The sequence below is a fragment of the Athene cunicularia genome, assembly GCF_003259725.1.
Source record: "Athene cunicularia isolate RWA chromosome 1 unlocalized genomic scaffold, athCun1 chr1_part1, whole genome shotgun sequence".
Taxonomy (NCBI): domain Eukaryota; kingdom Metazoa; phylum Chordata; class Aves; order Strigiformes; family Strigidae; genus Athene; species Athene cunicularia.
Genome location: NW_020799091.1, coordinates 1,327,649 through 1,346,140, shown reverse-complemented (window position 1 = coordinate 1,346,140; position 18,492 = coordinate 1,327,649). Strand labels below are relative to the sequence as shown.

At 46.4% G+C, this 18,492-nt stretch overlaps 1 protein-coding gene across 2 annotated transcripts in view; it reads right to left on the bottom strand.

Moving 5' to 3' along the window:
- Positions 1-18,492, bottom strand: part of GDPD5 (glycerophosphodiester phosphodiesterase domain containing 5) — a 148,438-nt gene that overhangs the window by 16,377 nt on the left and 113,569 nt on the right. For both annotated transcript variants that reach the window (XM_026843471.1, XM_026843479.1), the window contains exons 9-11: positions 7,275-7,357; positions 3,867-4,017; positions 2,366-2,584 (exon numbers count right to left, since the gene is read on the bottom strand). In XM_026843471.1, coding sequence (XP_026699272.1) covers positions 2,366-2,584; positions 3,867-4,017; positions 7,275-7,357 — 453 coding nt within the window. The remainder of the gene's footprint in view (positions 1-2,365; positions 2,585-3,866; positions 4,018-7,274; positions 7,358-18,492) is intronic.

Here is an 18,492-nt window from a genome sequence, read left to right as displayed (position 1 = left end):
AACAGCTACAGCAAAGATGGTTCACAAAGATGGTGACATGAGGCAGCTATTCAGACAGCCAGGTTACAGCAAGCCAAAGTGACATGAGACCACCTCATTTGTCATACAAATTGTCTAGGAGACACTTAGAGCCACCCACATCTTTAATGAAATGTATTTCAGGATTATCATCAAGCCCAAAGGACTGTAAGGCACAAAATGGTCGAGGTGAAAAGGGTTGAGCTACAAAGGGATCAGGCCAAGGGCTCATGAGAAGAGCCATGGTGTATCCTTGAAGACCTGCCTTCCCTGCCCGGTTCAGGGCACAGAGAGAACTAAGGACACGAGGCTAAAACTGACAGTGCAGACAGGACACAGAGGAGAAGCCTCTGGTGATCCCGTGGCTAAGACTAGTCACCATCTTTTATCAGGGCTACATCCACTCCAGCCCAGGGCAAGGATTCTCCTAAGCTCATTCCATGCTTTGAAAGCGTGTCAAATTAATTACGGTTAACATGTTCAGCTGCTAGATGTAAAGTGAATGCAGAAACCAAGTTGGGCAGTTTTTCAGCAGAGGCTGGCCCCAACCAGATGACCTCAGCAGTACCACTGAGCATTGCATTGCTTTAACCCGTGTTTCATAACTCAGTGACACTCATCTACCAAACCATCACAGCAGCACAGAATCAGCCGTATATATTTTCAATAGGGAAAACCATAAAAACTGGTGAGAAATATCACTTCACACCCCCCCATCTGTCTTTCAGCTGTTTTTCCTCCTGCTCTCCATTCCAATACCCAAGGAGAAGACAGCATGGTCCTCCCTTGGATCTAACCAAGCTGGCAGAGGCTTGTGGGTAACACTGTCACTGCAGCCACGTAGTTAATTGGGAATTGGGTGGCAGTGTCAGTCACTGGAAGCACAGATGGAAATTAAAATTAGCCCCATTCCCTCCTGGGCCCATCGCTGCACAAGTCGGTGCTGAACTTGTCTGCACATGCAGATGCACCTAATTGGTACAGGCAAAATATCTGAGCTGCGAGCGGCGTAGTTGTTCCACTTGCCAGCCTCACCACACTGTTTCCAACCAGTCCATAATCAAGGGAGAGCACAGGGCAAGTGAAAGAACCAGATTTCCTTCCCAAGCTAGGTGAAGGATAGTAGTTTTCCAAGGAACACCCTTGTGCCTTTCTGACACGTGGGAAATGGTGCTCTCCCTCCAGAATAAATCACTGCATCACAGGGAGCTCCTGATGGGCTGGGTGAAGATCAATACCCTGTGGTCGGAGAGGACACTGATAACAAGGCTGGCTGGACTCTGCATGCAGCCACTCAGAGCTGGAAATCAAAATGTTTGGCATAATCCAGCAAGGACAATTCTGGGGCAAGAAATGAATGTCTGGAAGCGATCTCTGCAGGTACCTGGACTTCCTTTTGCTGAAAACCCCTCAGATCCAGGACATCTGTTTGTCCTTCAAGCAGAAGCTGGCTCTAGATGGAAATAGTTGCTCAGCTCAGGGAGGACTATTTAAAACTAAGGAGTCAGAGGGAGACGAATGCCTCACTGCTGCTCACAACCAGCCTCCAGGTCTCAGCCTCTTCTCTCATGTCTGAGGCTCTTATGGAATCACTCAGTGGGAAGGGACCTCAGGAGATCTCTACTCCAACACAAACCAACCCCAGCACTGATTTCAGGTCAGGTTGTTCAGGGCTTTGTCTAGCTGGGTTTTGAAAATATCCAAGGATGGAGAACCCTCAGTTTTCCAGGTCCCTCTCAACACTTACCTGCCCTTACAGGGAAAACTAGTTTCCTTATATCCAGCAGGTACCTCTCCTGTTTCAGTTCATGACTGCTGCCTCCCATTCTCCCGACATGCAGCGCAGTGAAGAGCCTCACTCCAACTTCTCAACAACCTCCTCACCAGTACTGGGGAGACCTAATAGCAGCTCTCCAAAGTATTTTCTTTTCCAGGATGAAGAAACACAGTTCTCTCAGCCCCTCTTCCTATGTTCAACCCCCTGACCAGTTTGGTGGCATTCAGGACTTGCCCCAGTTTATCAACATCTGCCTTGTACTGGTCAGTAGAGTGACTGCTAGCTCTACTACCATTTGTACAGCCCAAGAAGCTACCAAGCCTCCTTACTTCCAGGGCACACTGCTGCATCAGCAGTCACCTTGGGTGGCTTTCAGAGGTCCATGCTAACCCCAGCCTCTGGTACCACCAGTCTGGAGGCACAGTCCTCCCCAGTATGACGTCCTGGCACAGGGTGGCATTTGAAATCAATTGCCCAGAATGGATCACTCAAGGATTGATGTCCAAATGGAGACACTCAAAGATGTGGGGGAACCCATTTTGGAAATGTCACCAACCCCACAGAACTCACAGCCTGTTGCTGAATTCCTGATGCCAGGATGGTTTCCAGGGTGATGTTGATGTAAGTGCTGTAGTAGGGATGAGCTGATGGCAGGTCCTGGAAGTTCAGGATGAGCGATACATTGTTCTCGATCACCTGTAGCATATCTGCCAGCTTGCAGACTGACTGGTTGGCAGCTTCCAAGTAGTCAGATCTTGAGAGAGACCCGGCCGTCCAGAAAGGGTCATTCTGAAAGCAAAGCACATGCCAATATTACTGTCACAAAGTCCAGACGCCCCCAGTACAGGCAAAGACCCTTTTCTGTCCCACCTTGGCAGCAATGGGACATGCTGACAGCTGCTCGAGGACCATCTTGCAGCTTGCTGAAGTGTTTCTCTGTGCCTCAGTTTCCCTACCCAATGGGAGGTCACAGATCTGTATTAAAAACAAGCTGTGTTGGACAGGTCACCCCATTTTCAGAGGAAGAGCAGAGCTACAGGGCAGTAATGTAATTTTCCAAGGTAGAAAGCTAAAAATGTACCTTCTCACGCTATGCACATGATCACCAGGGATTCTCTTCAGGATCCAAAAATAAAAAGGACCAGTTGTTACCTAACTAAGAGTGATCAGAGAGGCTGTTGGAAGAGAAGGGCTTCTGACTTCAGGAATGACTGCTTCAAAGTACATCCCAAAAATCAGCCTTCCAGATGATACCTTGGCCCTTCTCATCCAACAAGCAGCAGTTTCCCTGCATTCCCTCTCCCACAACCACATCTGCAAGACAAGCCAGCTTCTGTGCAGGTGTCACACACAGACATCCTCATCCCCGCTTCAGACCAGCTCAGAACAGCAGGGAAGCTGCGGTGGTTTCAGGCTTCCACCAAGCAAGCACCCAGGGAACTCCAAACCAGCATATGAAACCGGTACCTGAGCTCGCATCACTGCAGCGAGCCACGTTCAAGCTCACACGAGCGTGCCAGAGTGCTGCAAGCCCTCCTTTCCTTCCAGACCACAGCTAATGCTCTCCAAGAAGGTTATGGCTGCTGGCCAGAGAGTAGCTTGGCAAAAAGAAATCCCACCTGCAACCTGGCTGTATGCCAAAGGATGCGTCAAGCCCATCCCACAGCAATTCCTCACCCTCCCAGACAAGGCTGAATTTCTTGCTTTTTCTTTGTAAAGACAATGGTCTCAAAAAGTAAATTAAAGAAAAAGGAATGGCATACGAGGCACTGACTTTTCTGTTCTCTTTATAATCACGTTCCTCCTCATGGAGGTCTTGAGGTTCTTTGTGGTCAGCCAGGCATTAAAGCCCCTTCTTCCAGGTGGTAGAAGAGGTGCAGAAAGACAACATGCCCTTTAGACCAAGTCTAAGTTTAGTACAGGACAGACCTAAACATGGTTCATGGTTGAGCTGCACTTCAGACCACTCCACTGAGCAGACGGATCTACGCCTCTTCACTTTAAAGAGTTAGGCATGAGCTTTCATCCCATGGCCATGGCTCCGAGCCCCCTTCTCCATGGCTGTACCCACCTTTAGGAACCACTCTCCAGCATTGAGCCTTTCCAGGTCGGTCCAGTTGAACATGGAGGAGTGCTCATAGGCCCGCTCTGGAAACACTTCCTCCACATTTGTTGTTCTCCTGAGTGTCTTGTCATGCATCAGAAATGGCACTCCATCATAGCTGCAAAGACAGTTGGAGACCCCATTACATGTGGAGGGGCACAACCACATACACAGTACTCGATAAACACCCATTCCCACTCCAGCCTCTCTCACAACTTCACATCAACACCACTGTGAAGATCTCAACCAGCTTAACACACCCCCAGCATCCCCAAGACCAGTTGAAACAAGATGCACCCAAGAGGGAAAAAGTCTTAGATACATGCTAGATGTTTTCAGTCATTCAAATGCTGACATAACCCTATCCATCCCTTCCTCCTCCCCACTACCCCCTCGGACATGTCACATGCCAAACTCACGTAGCTTGGACAAGAACACCGACCCGGAATGCTCACGTTAACCAAAGCCTTCAGCAATGTCTGTACCTCCCTATGACATCAGAGGTTTTCCATACCCTGTACCTAGAAACACACACACACGAGCTATTCCCAAATTCTTAATAGCAGATGATGAGTAAAATTTTCAAAGGCTCTCAGACTATAGGAGAAGTTAATGTTCACAGGCTTTCAGCAAGATGTAAGGGTTCCAAGCTGCCAAAATTGCTCTGAAATTGCCTTTTCCAATTTAAAATTCATTTCAAGGAAACAGCCATGCTCGCATGAGTTAAGTTCCTGCATCTTAAAAACCACAGGGTATGCATTTGTCTATTTAGTTTCATCTGAGAGGTAGATTTTCTTTAAGTCACCTAGATATTACAGAACAATGGTTCTGGGAAACCTAAAAAGCTCTTCAAACTTTCTTCTACCCAATTTTCTGCGACTGGATCAGTGGTAACACCACACAGGGCAGTGACAGTTTTTATCAGGGGCAGGGGGACAGTTGTCTGCACTCAGAAATCAAGATAAACCCAAGACAGCCAGATGGATTATGATGACATTTCGAAAGCAAGGAGCCCATCTTCATAATAGGAGACTCAGGTAAAGTCTGGAAAGAAGATGGGATTAAAATACAAAATCCCTTTGAAATAGGAGGCAACCGAGAGCACTCACCTCCAGAGCTAGAGAGAAAACAAAAACCAATTTTAGATGATGGAGGAAATGCTGCCTCAGCTTTACCACTGCCTGTAGAAGTCCCTTATCAAAGGTCACTGGCATCTTTACTTGCTATTTCTAGCAAGAGCTGTGCCAACTACTTCCCCAACCCAAAGCAACGCACTGACACAGCAATACCACGCTCAGCAGCACACCACGCTGCTGCAGTTAGTTTTTAATAAATACAGTTTATTAAAAAAAAAAAAAAAAAGAAAATGAAAGATGCTAAGCAACTGAAGAATTAAATGTGTGGAGTGTTTAAGGGAGATAGGACTCAACTCTTAACATCTCATAGCAGACCACCATCAGATACTGCTAAGCCTTAACCACAGTGCAGAAATCCTATGGGGCACTGAACATTCACTCTCTCCTTTCTAATCCTTCCTCTTACAGACTCCCTCAGCACTACCCAAGGCTAACCACAACGTATTAGCAGGCACAGGTCTGAAAAATAATTCAGAGACAGAAATCAGAATTTTAGAAGAGGAGATGTGGGAGGAGGTAGAAGATGAGAGGGGGACATGCAGCAATACCATGCTCCTGCTGCTGGAAGTAAAGTTGGTTTTATAACCAGAACTGGCTTTATTACCAGGGCCACACAGTTTGGGGTGTGTAACGGGTAGGGAGAAGGATGTGATGGGTCTGTGTCCAAGCAGCTCACCCATGGCTGATATATGCCTAGAAGAACATGGAAACATCCCAGGAGGGATGTCCTGAGGACATCCCAGGTGAAGCAGAGCCATTCAGCCACAGGCATGAAGAGCCTGTTTCAAAGTGATAAGGGCAGCAAAGGGTGTTGTGCTGCAAACCCTTCCCAAAGTTACTGCCAGCTGTCCTGAAAGCTCGCTTTTGGGTCTAAAGGTCACTGGAGTCCTCTTTTTATAAAGACACTTGGGTCACCTAGAGAGGGCCTCAGATAACTGGGCTATCAGGGGCGTTGTTTAAGCTATGGATGCTTGGAGAGCTCATCTCAGATGGCTGATGGGTGGAAACAGGGAAAGCTCTTGGAGCTTTTCCACCCCTCTGCCTCCCAAAAGTCCACCTTTCTCCTTGGCCAGTGGTAATGGGCAACTGATTCAGCCACATGAGCCAAGTTCTCACCTGTGAGTCTGGACAGTCTCACTTTAGTCTTTAGTGAACTAAATTTGGAAAGAACAAGAATTGTATCACATACGTCCCAATTCATACTTCATCCTTCCCTTCCACTCCCCTGTGGGCAGAAATTACTTTAGTTGTTATAAAATTGTTTGAAAGCAAATAACACCAAGAAAAAAAAAAAAAAAAGCACTAACAAACTTCAGAAGTCCACCTTCCACCAGGCAAAAATATCTTTCCATCAAGATATGATGGATGCAAGACTACATCTTTCCAAAGCAGTCAGGGAAAAATAAAATACCAGGTTTGAGTCTTTCTTGTACTTATAACAAACTGAGAAATCACCAAGGCAAGGCATTACTGCTCCCTTTGTGCCACTTATGCCCTCTTGTGCATCTATAACTCATGCAAAAACCCACAGTTTAGAAAAGGAACAAGAATATTAAAGAATGATCACACTCCTGGAACACAGCACAGCTCTCTGAATTACCCTCTCTAAAGTGGCCTTGTCAATTCAGCTCAACATTTGCCTGCAAGGAATGACTTTTTGACAGTCAGCAGTATCATCGGGTCCCTCCTGCCCCCAGCACTAGTGGCATGAGAGGGAGGGGAAGAGGAGAAGGGGCTTAATCCTGGGCCTCTAAATTCTTTTGAGTTTTACAAGGCTGATAAAACCCCTCCTGAAGTCTTCCAGCACCATGAAGTCAGTTCGGGATATCTGCTCTCTCTGCACCTGGGACATCCCAGCAAAACTCACACTTAAGCAGGGCTGCCTCTTCCTAAGGCCAGGGGACTTGAAGCCAGGCTAGAAAGCAGGTGCTGTTTCACTGTAAGAAAGCAAGCTCTAGGATAAACTACAGTCTTCCTGCAACTGAAGATTAGTTTCATGACAAAGGTATCCAGGTTCCCCCACCTGGACAACTTGAATCAACATCTCAGTGGAACAACTCGTAGCATCTGTGCATTACAAACGGAGAGAGCAAGGAGTTGCTGGATACGTTCACCACAGGGTCCCTTTTCAACGGGCAAGAGCAGTAACCACCAGTCACACATCAGGTAGGAAAGACCCAGCAGCATGGTTCGGGCCATCCAACCAGGAAGTCTTGGACCAACCAGCGCACTGGCTTACCTCAGCACAACATCAGCTTGGACTCCATACAACTTCTGCTCCACTGCCTTCTGGAAGGACATCAGAGTGTTTTCTGGTGCCAACTACGGGGGGGAAAAAAAAACCAACAAAAAACACACACAGAGCAAGGAGAGATTAGTAATAAGTGGAAATGTTTATGAAACCATGTCAGCATGGTTTAGAGATATTAGTGAGCCAAAACAATCTTGTTTTGCAGATCACAGACTGGCCAGTTACACTGGTGTACCAGTGTTCCCCAGACAGAACTCATGTTACTAGAGCCTGCAGTGAACAATGCATTTGCATCCACTGATGGTCTTTCGGATGGTCTTTCGCACACAGGGTAGAGTTCAATGCAGAGTTAACGTGGCCTGCAATGCCAGAAACCCGGCGACCTCGAGGTCTGGTGAAAAATTAGAGTAGAAGAGATTTGCTCACCAGTGTGGTCCCTCAAACAGTGGCTAGCTTAAGACTCTCAGCAAGTGATAGTTAATGCGATACCAATTCTCTATTCATGAGTTATCTCTTACCTAAACCACCTCAGTTCTTCATTCTCCTATCTTTCTGTGCAATCAGTAATTATGAAGCCAGTATAGAAAGAAGGAAGTCCAGAAACCAGGGTATTGTTATCAAATCACAGACTGGTTTGGATTGGAAGGGACATTAAAGACCATCCACTTGGACCCCTCTGCCCCAGGCAGGGCCACCTTCCACCAGCCCAGGTTGCCCAAAGCCCCGTCCAACCTGGCCTTGAACCCTTCCAGGGAGGGGGCAGCCACAGCTTCTCTGGGCAGCCTGTGCCAGGGCCTCACCCCCCTCACAGGGAACAATTTCTGCCTCAGATCTCATCTAAATATGCCCTCTGACAATTTAAACCTGTTACCCCTCATCCTACCCCTACACCCCCTGATGACGAGTCCCTCCCCCCGTTCCTGCAGCCCCTTCCAGCCCTGGGGGGCCGCTCTAAGGTCTCCCCGGAGCCTTCTCTTCTCCAGCTGAACCCCCCAACTCTCCCAGCCTGTCCTCACAGGGGGGCTCCAGCCCCCCCAGCATCTCCGTGCCTCCTCTGGCCCCGCTGGAGCAGGTCCGTGTCCTTCTGCTGTTGGTGCCCCCGAGCTGGACCCAGCCCTGCAGGGGGGTCTCCCAGAGCGGAGCAGAGGGGGAGAATCCCCCCCTGGCCCTGCTGCCCCCCCTGCTCTGGGTGCAGCCCAGCACACGGGGCCTTTCTGGGCTGCCAGCGCACGGTGCTGGCTCACAGGCAGTTTGCACCCCCAGCCCCCCAAGTCCTTCTCCTTGGGGCTGCTCTCCAGCCCCTCCTGGCCCAGCCTGGATTTGTGCCTGGGATTGCCCCAACCCCTGGGCAGGACCTTGCCCTCGGCCTTGTTGCCCTCCCTGAGGTTCAGAGGGTCCCCCCTCTCCAGCCTGCCCAGGTCCCTCGGGATGGATCCCTTCCCTCCAGCGTGTCACCGCCCCACACAACTCGGGGTCGGGGGGAACGGGCTGAGGGTGGGCTCAGCCCCACTGTCCATGTCCCCAACAAAGATGTTCAACAGCGCCGGTGCCAACCCCCGATCCCTGAGGACACCCCTCATCACTGCTCTCCACTTGGACATCGAACCACCAACCACAACACTTTGAGTGCAACCATCCAGCCAATTCCTTATTCAGTGAGTGGTCCATCTGTGAAATCCATGTCTCTTCAATTTAGAGACAAGGATGTTATGTGGGACAGTGTCAAATGCTTTGCACAAGTCCAGATAGATTATCCATACCACAGAGAACACCTAGACCACTGTTCTGTAGCACATATTTTACTGCCACATCTACTCATTCAATTAATTCATCTCATTAGTTTAAAAATTAGATTTCTCTAATAACAGATGTTCTATTTAGTTTAACAACAATTAATAGCCTTAAGCCTAGAAAATTTATCCCAATGGCTATCAGAGATAAGGACTAAAATTTTATTGCAAATTCTTTCCTGTTGAATGGAGCAGATAGTAATAGAAATGAGGGTTGTTTAAAAATATAGTGTGAAGAAAAACACTTGGTTTTTCTACAAAACCAGTACAGAAAAAAAAAAAAAAAAAAAAAAAAAAGACAACTGGAGAGAAAACCTGGCAGGCTTTCTGCACTGAAACATGACCACATCAAAACAAAGCTATTTTTAAAAATCATTTTCTTCTTTCCAATTTTGCTTCCAGGTTTAGAGCACCTGTAACATCCTGTTTTTCCACTCATCTCTGCCACCACCAGGATCAGTAAGTTTCCATCAAGACACAACGAGCATTTACAACCCATGATTTTCAATAGTTACACAGGGGTTGGAAAGCAGAATAAATGAAGAATAAAGGCCTAAATGCACCATGCAAGGTGCACGATAATATTTAAAAAAATGCTCAAGATTCTAAGGAGTCTCTAAGAATCATTTGTTTTCTTATACGCTGATCACCTTACTGCCTGGGTCAGCAAAGCTTTGGGATAAAATAACCAGACCAAATGTCAGCAACAACCTTCACACAGCTCCTGTATCTCTCTGAACTCCCCTGGCTCAAACCACACATCAATATTAGTTCATTTTTATGTCTATTCAACAAAGGCAACACAGAGGAACGTCATCTTCCTAAAAAAAAAAAAAAAAAGGTTCTAATCAAAGCCTGACTTGTCTAGGCGAAGACAGAGGCAACGCCCCCATCACACCCTCTTGCACAGCCCAGCACTGGGTCATGCAAGGTCGGACTGAAAAGAGCTTTTGGCAATATATGCACAATGCCCAGAGCTGTCAGCAGGGAGCAGCAGCCACAAAGATCTGAAGATCCCATTCAGACTTGCTCTATCTCCTTGGGTTGCTTTCAGCATCTCAGGTTTCCCCTCCCAAGTAGCTCAGGTTTCCTCGGGATAACACTGCAAGGTGATCCTCTCTCTACAGGGTAATGCTAAATATTTGCTTTCAGAGACTGCGGCAATCAGAAGGAAATGAAGTGAGCTGTCTTCAAACAAGAGACAGCTGAGCTAGAGAAACCAAAGGACGATGCAAGACCACCAGCCTGTCAGGAAGGGTTGCTGGGCAGATGCAACCCAAGTCCCAGCTCAAGATGTGGCACCACATCAAGCAGCAAATGAACCCACACCCCTATAAGCAGTCTTGCCAGGGATGTGGACAACCAAGGAGCAGGAAAGCAAAGCGTACTGAGCTGTAAACCATCTCTCAGGATAAGGCAGACTGGAAAGGACAGGCTGGACTAACTCCACTATGAAATGAATGCCAAAACCTTGGACACAAGTAGGGCAACACTGCTGTTACCCACCTACACAATGAGCCCATACTGCATGAATCAGGGCTAACAAAGGCAACCGAGTGTGGCTACAACATTATTCCACCTCTGTAGAGATGGACTAACATGACCAAGGTCTTCTCACGTATTACCTATACCTCTGACACAAGATAATCCTAACCCAGAGAGGGCACAGGTTCTACTGTTTGATAACAAGGTTAAAAATGGTTCTTTCCTCTTTTCAGTGTATCTGAGTTTCTGCCTTGCTTGGACACCAGTCCTCCTGAGATACAGTTGGTTTGAGGTGCAGGGGAAGCTTTGACCTAAATGACAGGGGAGCTCCAGCCTCCAATGTTGGAGGCACTTGAAGGAAACAGAGCCTAACAGATCTGAGGTGGCAAAGTCAATACACAGGAGCCTCTATCAGCTGGACTGGGGAAAAGTAAATTTAGACAGAGCTAAGACTGCACACAGAGGTGATAGATGAAAGCCAAATGAGAAACCAGCCTTTTGGGGATGGGATTTCTGTTTGCCAGACTGGACAAATTTGGCCATGGAAAGACAGTAGTGATGTTCATGTATCTTAAGGGCAGTGCTGCAATATAGGTTGCAGCGAGATAAAAGCCTGAGATTTTCAGTGAGTTTTAAAACTCCGTGCGCTATGACTGTCCCATCCTCTGCATCTCAGTTGCCACTGAGTTTAACTCTGTGGAGAGATGATCCAGCCCCAGGAGTAGAACATCCCACTCCTGCCTCACCCCTATAGCCCCTACAGAGTTTGCAGACCGAGCTTCAGTCTTCGAGAAGGGCAGAACTTAACCGGGCCCCACCAGGCCTGCATGCGGCTTCTCAGACGTGAAGCACATCCATTCCTTTCCCAGGAACTTGACCCCAAACACAGGTTAAACAAGCTTACAAAACTCTGGCCAAATGTGCGTTGAAAACGCAGCTTTGCAGCTGTACAGAGGAAGCAGCATTTTAAATCTGTTCTAAGAACAGATTGTCGCTTAAGGTCCGACCATCCAAATACGCACTTAGGAGCTGTAACATCAGCTTCATCACAACACCACTAGAAGTGAAGAGCATCCTCTTGAAGAGCATTTATAGGTGGATGAACATCTCTGGCTGCTCTGAATCAGCGGCACGGACATCAGCAGAAGTGCTCTCCGTAACACCGTGCCCCACGAGGGCATGTGCTGGGTAGTCTCTAACACACCACAATGCTATTATTACTTGACAGCCCGATTCCCTGTGTGTCAGAAGCTTTTGAAAAGTAGATTATAAGCCCTTCAGGCAAAGGCATCATCTTGTGTGCATGAGGTGGGTAAGCTCCTGACCTGGCCAGAGCCAGTCACCCTGATATAAATAATTACATCTCCAAATGAGTCCATCAGTGATGCAGAAAGCTGTTCTCCCTGGTTTCTAAGCCTCTCGATCAATCCTAGCCTTGAGGGGACTCAACAAGCCACTCACACCAATGACATAACCCAGTAAAGGTCAACTAGAAAGCCAGGAAAGCAAATTTAACCCTGCCCCTAAAAATCAGATGCAATGTAAGGGGTTTTTTTTTATGAAAAGGGAAAATCTGAGTTACAGGTATTTCCATCACCCCAGCCTGTCTCTGTCTCCCTCTAAGAAAAAGGGAGCTGAAGACCCAAATTCAGCATGTTTAGGGTAGAGGTACAGGAATTACTGGCTGAGATTAATGCTTTTTTTTTCTCTTAAATGTTTTACAGCACAACTGCAGTAACTAAATAAATGCATAATCCTTCTGCTTGTGTTTTTCTGTCTCCCTCCAGTTTCTTTGATGGTTTTTCCTCCTTTACACAATACATTCAGGCACGTTATGTCTAAAACCCAAATCCAGGCTGCAGCGATCCAGTGCAACAGGACACAATTTCTTAACGAGCCAGCGCTGAAGTAAAGAAAGCCCTGGGGCACAAAGCAATGATTTCACTCCAAAACCTCTGCCCTAAATAAACCTTGCCAACATCCACTGAAAGCCACAGACAGACCCTGTCCAGGGTTTCACGAAGCTATTCCTATTCCGCACTTGGTTTGATAGGCTCATCCCTTGCAAAGATCAGGCTACTATTCACTGCTTCCTACTACAGAGACACAGCAAGTAATTCTAGAAAATTGCCCATGGATGAACTTATTTTGATTATTTTTGTGCTCAGAAGACAATTGCAAATGCTTTCAAATGGAGTCAAGAGCTCTGGACCTTCTTAATGAAGATTATGAAAGCGCGCTAGTTACAGCAGCATAGCCTTGTTACAGATGGACATCACTACACTGCATGTTTCCCCCTAATTAGCCACCTTGTCAAGCCTTTAAAAGAAAAAAAAAATAAAAGTCACTGTATCATTTTTATGTTGGGGAGGCTAACTCAGAAGCTTGCACGGGAGAACCAAATCTGTTCCAAAGTGTAACTGAAGTCACTGCACACCTGTAGCACTGCGTGCCGAGCTGCACTAAAGGATTTCATCTTTCCTTCATCGACAGACTTTAAGGATATTTTCTCATCTGTTTAGAAACACGACCATAGTTTAAAATTTCTTTAAAGTTTTCTCTCCCTTAGCTCTCCTTTTCAGTAACAGTCTCCTCGTGAACCCATAATCAGACTAAAAACACAAGGCATGATTAGGACAACAGCTGAAAAATAGTATTTTCCTTCCTGTAAAAAGATGTCTTTTGGAAGTTCCCTGTATGGGACTTAGGTGTGGGATCTGCCAGTACATTGATTTCAGCATTAGTATCCCATCATGCCAGGTCACTATGGGGCAATAACAATACTGTTTAAAAAAATATAATAAAATGTATCTTTAATCCCTAGGAATTCTAGGTATTTTAGAGAGCATACGTATCCAGCACTGCTAGAAGCAGCTCAACTAGACTGAAAGGGAAAAAACACAAAATGGAAAGAGAGAGAGAGAAGAAAAAAAAAAAAAAAGAAAAAGGATTGTTTTGTTTTGCACAACAGGCTAAACTCATAAGCAAAAAGCCATTAGAAATTTAATACCTAGATACAGCAGATGAGACCTCATTATTGTGGTACTGCACACAAAAAAAAGCTGAAGCTTGATTTAATGAAAGGCTACCTAACCTTACATAGATTTATTTCAATGAACACAAGCCTTTCTCCAGGTCTAACAGAAGATGCTAATTGTGATTGTTACTATCGATCGGACCAGCAGGCAGGTTGACTTGCCCTATTTTTAATAGGTGGGTTTTACATAAGATGCACAGCAAACCGAATGCTTCTTGATTTCAGCAGCACAAGCAGTGCAAGCCAAAGCACTTCAGAGCCCTTAAAAAAAATAAATCCATCCCAAATAGGTGGTGGCAAAGTTTTGGTACTCAAGATAAGATGAAATAAAGGCCCTCAAATAAACCACCAAGACAACAAAACTAACCAAAGTAATAGAAAGAAATCACCAGTTTTAATTCATTAGCTGAAAGCTAATAACCAGTCACAACCAAAAATCTTCATTACAGTTTCTACTGGTAGTTGGCACCACAAGATGGCAAAACACCATCTCTGTGAGAACACCAGCATACACTGGAGGCATCTTCAGGTGTCAAAAAAAAAAACAACCACCCAACCAATTCCACACATGCAAGGCCACATTGGCTGGAATTTTCCCTAGAAGAGCATGACACCCTCCCTGTCGAGGCGAAACACTGTCACACAGTAACCCGACAGGTAAATCCTAAGCACAACTCAACATTGCCTGCCCACCAAGTTACTTTGTCCCAGCAACGGGTACTTTTCCACTCCGGAGTTGTGCAAAGCCAATGAGTCAGCATCGCTGAAAAAGGCTCCTCCTGGCACAGTGCCTGGGCTCAGGTGAGGAGGTGGGACATCATCTGCCGTGCAGGAAGGAGCTGGACAGCACGAGCCCCTCACGCTCCGAGGCACACGGGCAGCTGCTGCGGCGCAGTCTCCCTCCGTGCTGTTCAGACACGCTACAACCAGCTGTACGGGTGGTTTGCCAAAAGCGTTCATTTCAATGCTATTTGTAGCCTCCAGCTATGAAATCAAGAGTGGTTTTTGCCTCTGACATGCTTGCATGGTTTCCACAGGTTTTGTCTGATTGTTTTGAGACCAACCACTGCCTTTTTGGTGCCAGTGATGGGAGGTGAGTTTTCAGGCTTCATGAAGGTTTCCAAGGAGACAGATAAAGCTCTTGCTAGGATAAGTCCATGCTATTATTAATCCTTTGGGTGATTTACCTACAATCTGAGGTCAGAGATCACCACAAACCTAATCATTTTTATAAGGAATGTGTATGTAGGACTAGCAACCTAAAAGCAAGTAGGGTTATGGACAGCACCTTCTTCTAATCCCAAAAGCAAAGACAACCTGCCTCAAGCTGAAGCACCACGTGAGGAAAGACATTTGGAAGAAGACTTTAAAGGTGCAAAGAGGAGTGGAAGTTGATGTCCTACTTGATGAAGCTCCTCATTTTCATCTCAGATTTGGTCCCAGCTTTCACCTTCTACCCTTGTTTTGGCTTACCCTTAGGATAAGTGTCATCTTGCTGTGGTGGTAAATGTGCCAGACAAGTGTATTGCCATGGAAGACAAAGTGCAAGTAGATTTCTGTGAGAAGAATAAAAAAAAGATGGAAAAAGACAGCAGACACCTACTCATAAAACCATCTGAAAACATTAATTATGGAGAAGCCCGTCTTGTGTTTTGAGGCGTACCCATCAGAACAAGACCCTTCCAAACCAACAGCCATCAAGCGAGGGTTAAAACCCTCTGTTCCCAGCACACTGCTGCCATAACCATGATGCTCTTCTGATAGGAGTCCAGGACAGAAACAGATCTAGAGGGTGAATAATTAATTTTAAAAGAGCCTTTGAAAGGACACATTAACTAAACACCTGCTAAGAGAAAGGGGTTTGAGATGGCACCCTGATGGGAACGGACATTTAGCACAGTGAAAAGTGGGCATGGCTGGATGATGTTTAAGGCAAGGGAAGGTAGAAGGAGTCCTGCAGAAGAACCTTTCTAGCAGTGAATTAAAGCTCACGGGGAACAGGATGACACCAAAGGTACATTGCTTCAAGGAGCATTACCACTACAAACAAACCATCAGCCAGTGTGGAACCAGTAGCTCTGCTGTACTGGAAAAAGCCACACTTCATCCAGGTACAGATGCCAGGATGGTTTGGGATTTTTCTCTTGCTAATTAAAACGCAAGGTCTTTTGCCCTCTTCCCTTTTTTCTAAGGCAAGTTATATGAGCCATATGGCCTTCGTTCCTCACATTTTCCCTCCACAGAACAAGGGTAACAGCTGAGTCGCATTCACACAGACGCTACGAATGTTGCTCTTCAAAATCCTAAAGGGACAAGAGAAGAGACAGGGCATGTGCATGCATGGAGGGAAGCAGACTCCAGACCCCAAAGGAAGACCACTGCCCCTGTGTGAGGGACTGGCTGCATGTGCTGATGGATCAGTTTGCCAAGTACCGTATCCCTCGGGAAGGGCACACATCTGCAGCTTTCCTCGGAAACTCTCCATGTCACCACTTTTTGTCCTACATGCCATATCCCCAGCAAACCCATTATTTCAGAACAAGTGTCTTCAGCCATCCCACAGATCCCCTTCACTTTTTTTTTTGTCAGAAGAGCACTTGTATTTGTGTCCTTCTAGTCTACAAGCATTGGATGTGCAAACGCAGTATGATAGACCAAGTCCTACCAGACAGGTGAAGTAACCCGCTATCAGAGAGCATTTTTATCTGCACAGCTAATCCCATTTGTCTTGCTTCAGGAGATTTGAAGGCAAACATTGCATCACTTTATCATCTCTACGCCCACTAGATCTACTTTCACCTCAGGTCCCAAACTCCCAGGCTCTGCAGACTTTTGATCTTGACATTGCCCAGGGGAGGATGTCTGTGTCCTACAGCCCCATCTCCAGACTGTTCCCTGGGCTGTTTCCTCTTCTCTAGCTCTGTTTGGCCATTTCTCTAAGATAAACCACATACACTTGGGCTCAGTGGCAAAAGTGTAGTAAGGAGCCCTGTGAATACAAGATCCTATTAACGGAAATGTCTTTCGGCAAAGCTTTCAAGTCACTTCTTTCCAAGCAGATATCAGTTAGTAGAACCTGAGGACTGGCACTGTAGGTGGAGTTCCTCAAACTTAAGGCGACATTTGATATAGCAAAAAGCTGTGCTAGGCAGAAGTACAGAACAAGGGTTTTTATTCACCTCTCTCTGGTCCTCATCTTTCTTATTCTGTCTCAGCTCCACCATTCAAGGGCACAGTCAGAGGACACTTACTACACATACAGCAAAGGCAAAGCAGTTGGATAAACCTCCTGACAACACATCATGGGACATGCAGACTACTGTACGGGGGTTGGAACAAGGTTTGCTAGTGTCTGATCTCGCTTCTTGTGGGCTTCAGAGCAAACCATCTGCTGCTGACAGACCACCAGCTCTGTGTACTGGGGAATGGTGAAGGGGAGGGATGCACCCTCCTGAACAACACCTGGGCCACAGTTCCACAGGCAGTACTGAGTATATTCCTCCACCGCTCTTAACCACCCTTTGCAACCCACACTAAGATGCAAGCAGCATCCTCCCAGATAGGTTTATTCCATATTGCAAAGAGTGTTGGCTGGCTCCAAGGAAGAACACAAAGCAAAGGGCCAAGTCAGTGCTAGGAGATTTGCTCCAGATAAGGTTTATGTAAACTATCTGGAAGACAGAAGGAAGTTGTCTGCTGTTTAGTTTCTTTAGAAGGCTAAGGGGGGGCACAGAGGCCTGGAAACCCCACAGGAAGAAAATCTCCTAACAGGTTTTGTGGTTTTCTGCCACGCAGAAAGCATGCAGAGCACAGGATCTCACGTGGCTGCTTCTGGCCTTCGTTGGTGGTACCAACTCAGTAGGACACGAAAACACATTTATCATGCCCAGAACTTCATTCCATCACCCACAGAGGCAACATAGTTAAAAGTGACACAAATTAAGCTGGTATTTCAAGAGACTGCTTAAAGAAAGAAATCATTAAAAATAAAAAGAACTAAAATAAAACACTTTGGGGTCACGACAGGTGTTTCTCTCACCTAACAAACTCCCCTCGTGCACACTCTTAGACTTGCAGAGGAGCTCAAGCATGCCCCAACCTGCCAAATACATTCTGACAGCCTATACAAATATGCTTTTCTGCTTTGAATGTCAGAAAAACAAAAGTTGGTTGCATGCCTTAAAAAAAACCATTCACAAGTCCAGTGCCTACACCGCAGTACATTATCTTGTCTAAAGTCAATCAGCCAGCAGAGAGAGGTGGAGGCACAACTCTACAACTATGCACAGCAGCACCCAAACCAGAGACCCAGGCCAGTATGTCCAAACACCACAGCCCAGGGCTGTGCCCAAGGCAGCATGCTCCATCTTTAGCCTGGACATGTCCAGAAACCTTGGAGAAGAAAGGACTAGATGATTATGATTTCAAGGTCTACCCAGAGGCAGATGACAGGGATGTTTCATCACCTCACCCAGTCTCATGATGATCTGCAATGCAATAGTATTGTGCCGTCACATAGGGTCAACACAGCTGTGTGTTTTTCCAGATTGCCACATCGTCAAGGCATCTTGCTGTGAGCCGAGTTTAACCACTGCTAGTGAGGTCCTGAAAAAGGCACGAAGACTGGGCCTCAAACTCTAAAGAAAATATCACAAGCTTCTACTGCTGCAGCTCAGGGGCCAAGACTGAAGAGCAAAAGCTAGCAGAATGAACAGCCAGAAAAATGCAATGGCACAAACCACCGTGAGCAAGGCAAGGATTGTCCTCTTGTTTGTAAGGCATCTAGAGAATCTGGGGTGTGACTTGACTCAGGGTTCATGTACTGATTTTATGACCATGGTAATTCTAGCCAGGAGGGGTGCCTCAAAGCTACACTTGTCATATATATATATAT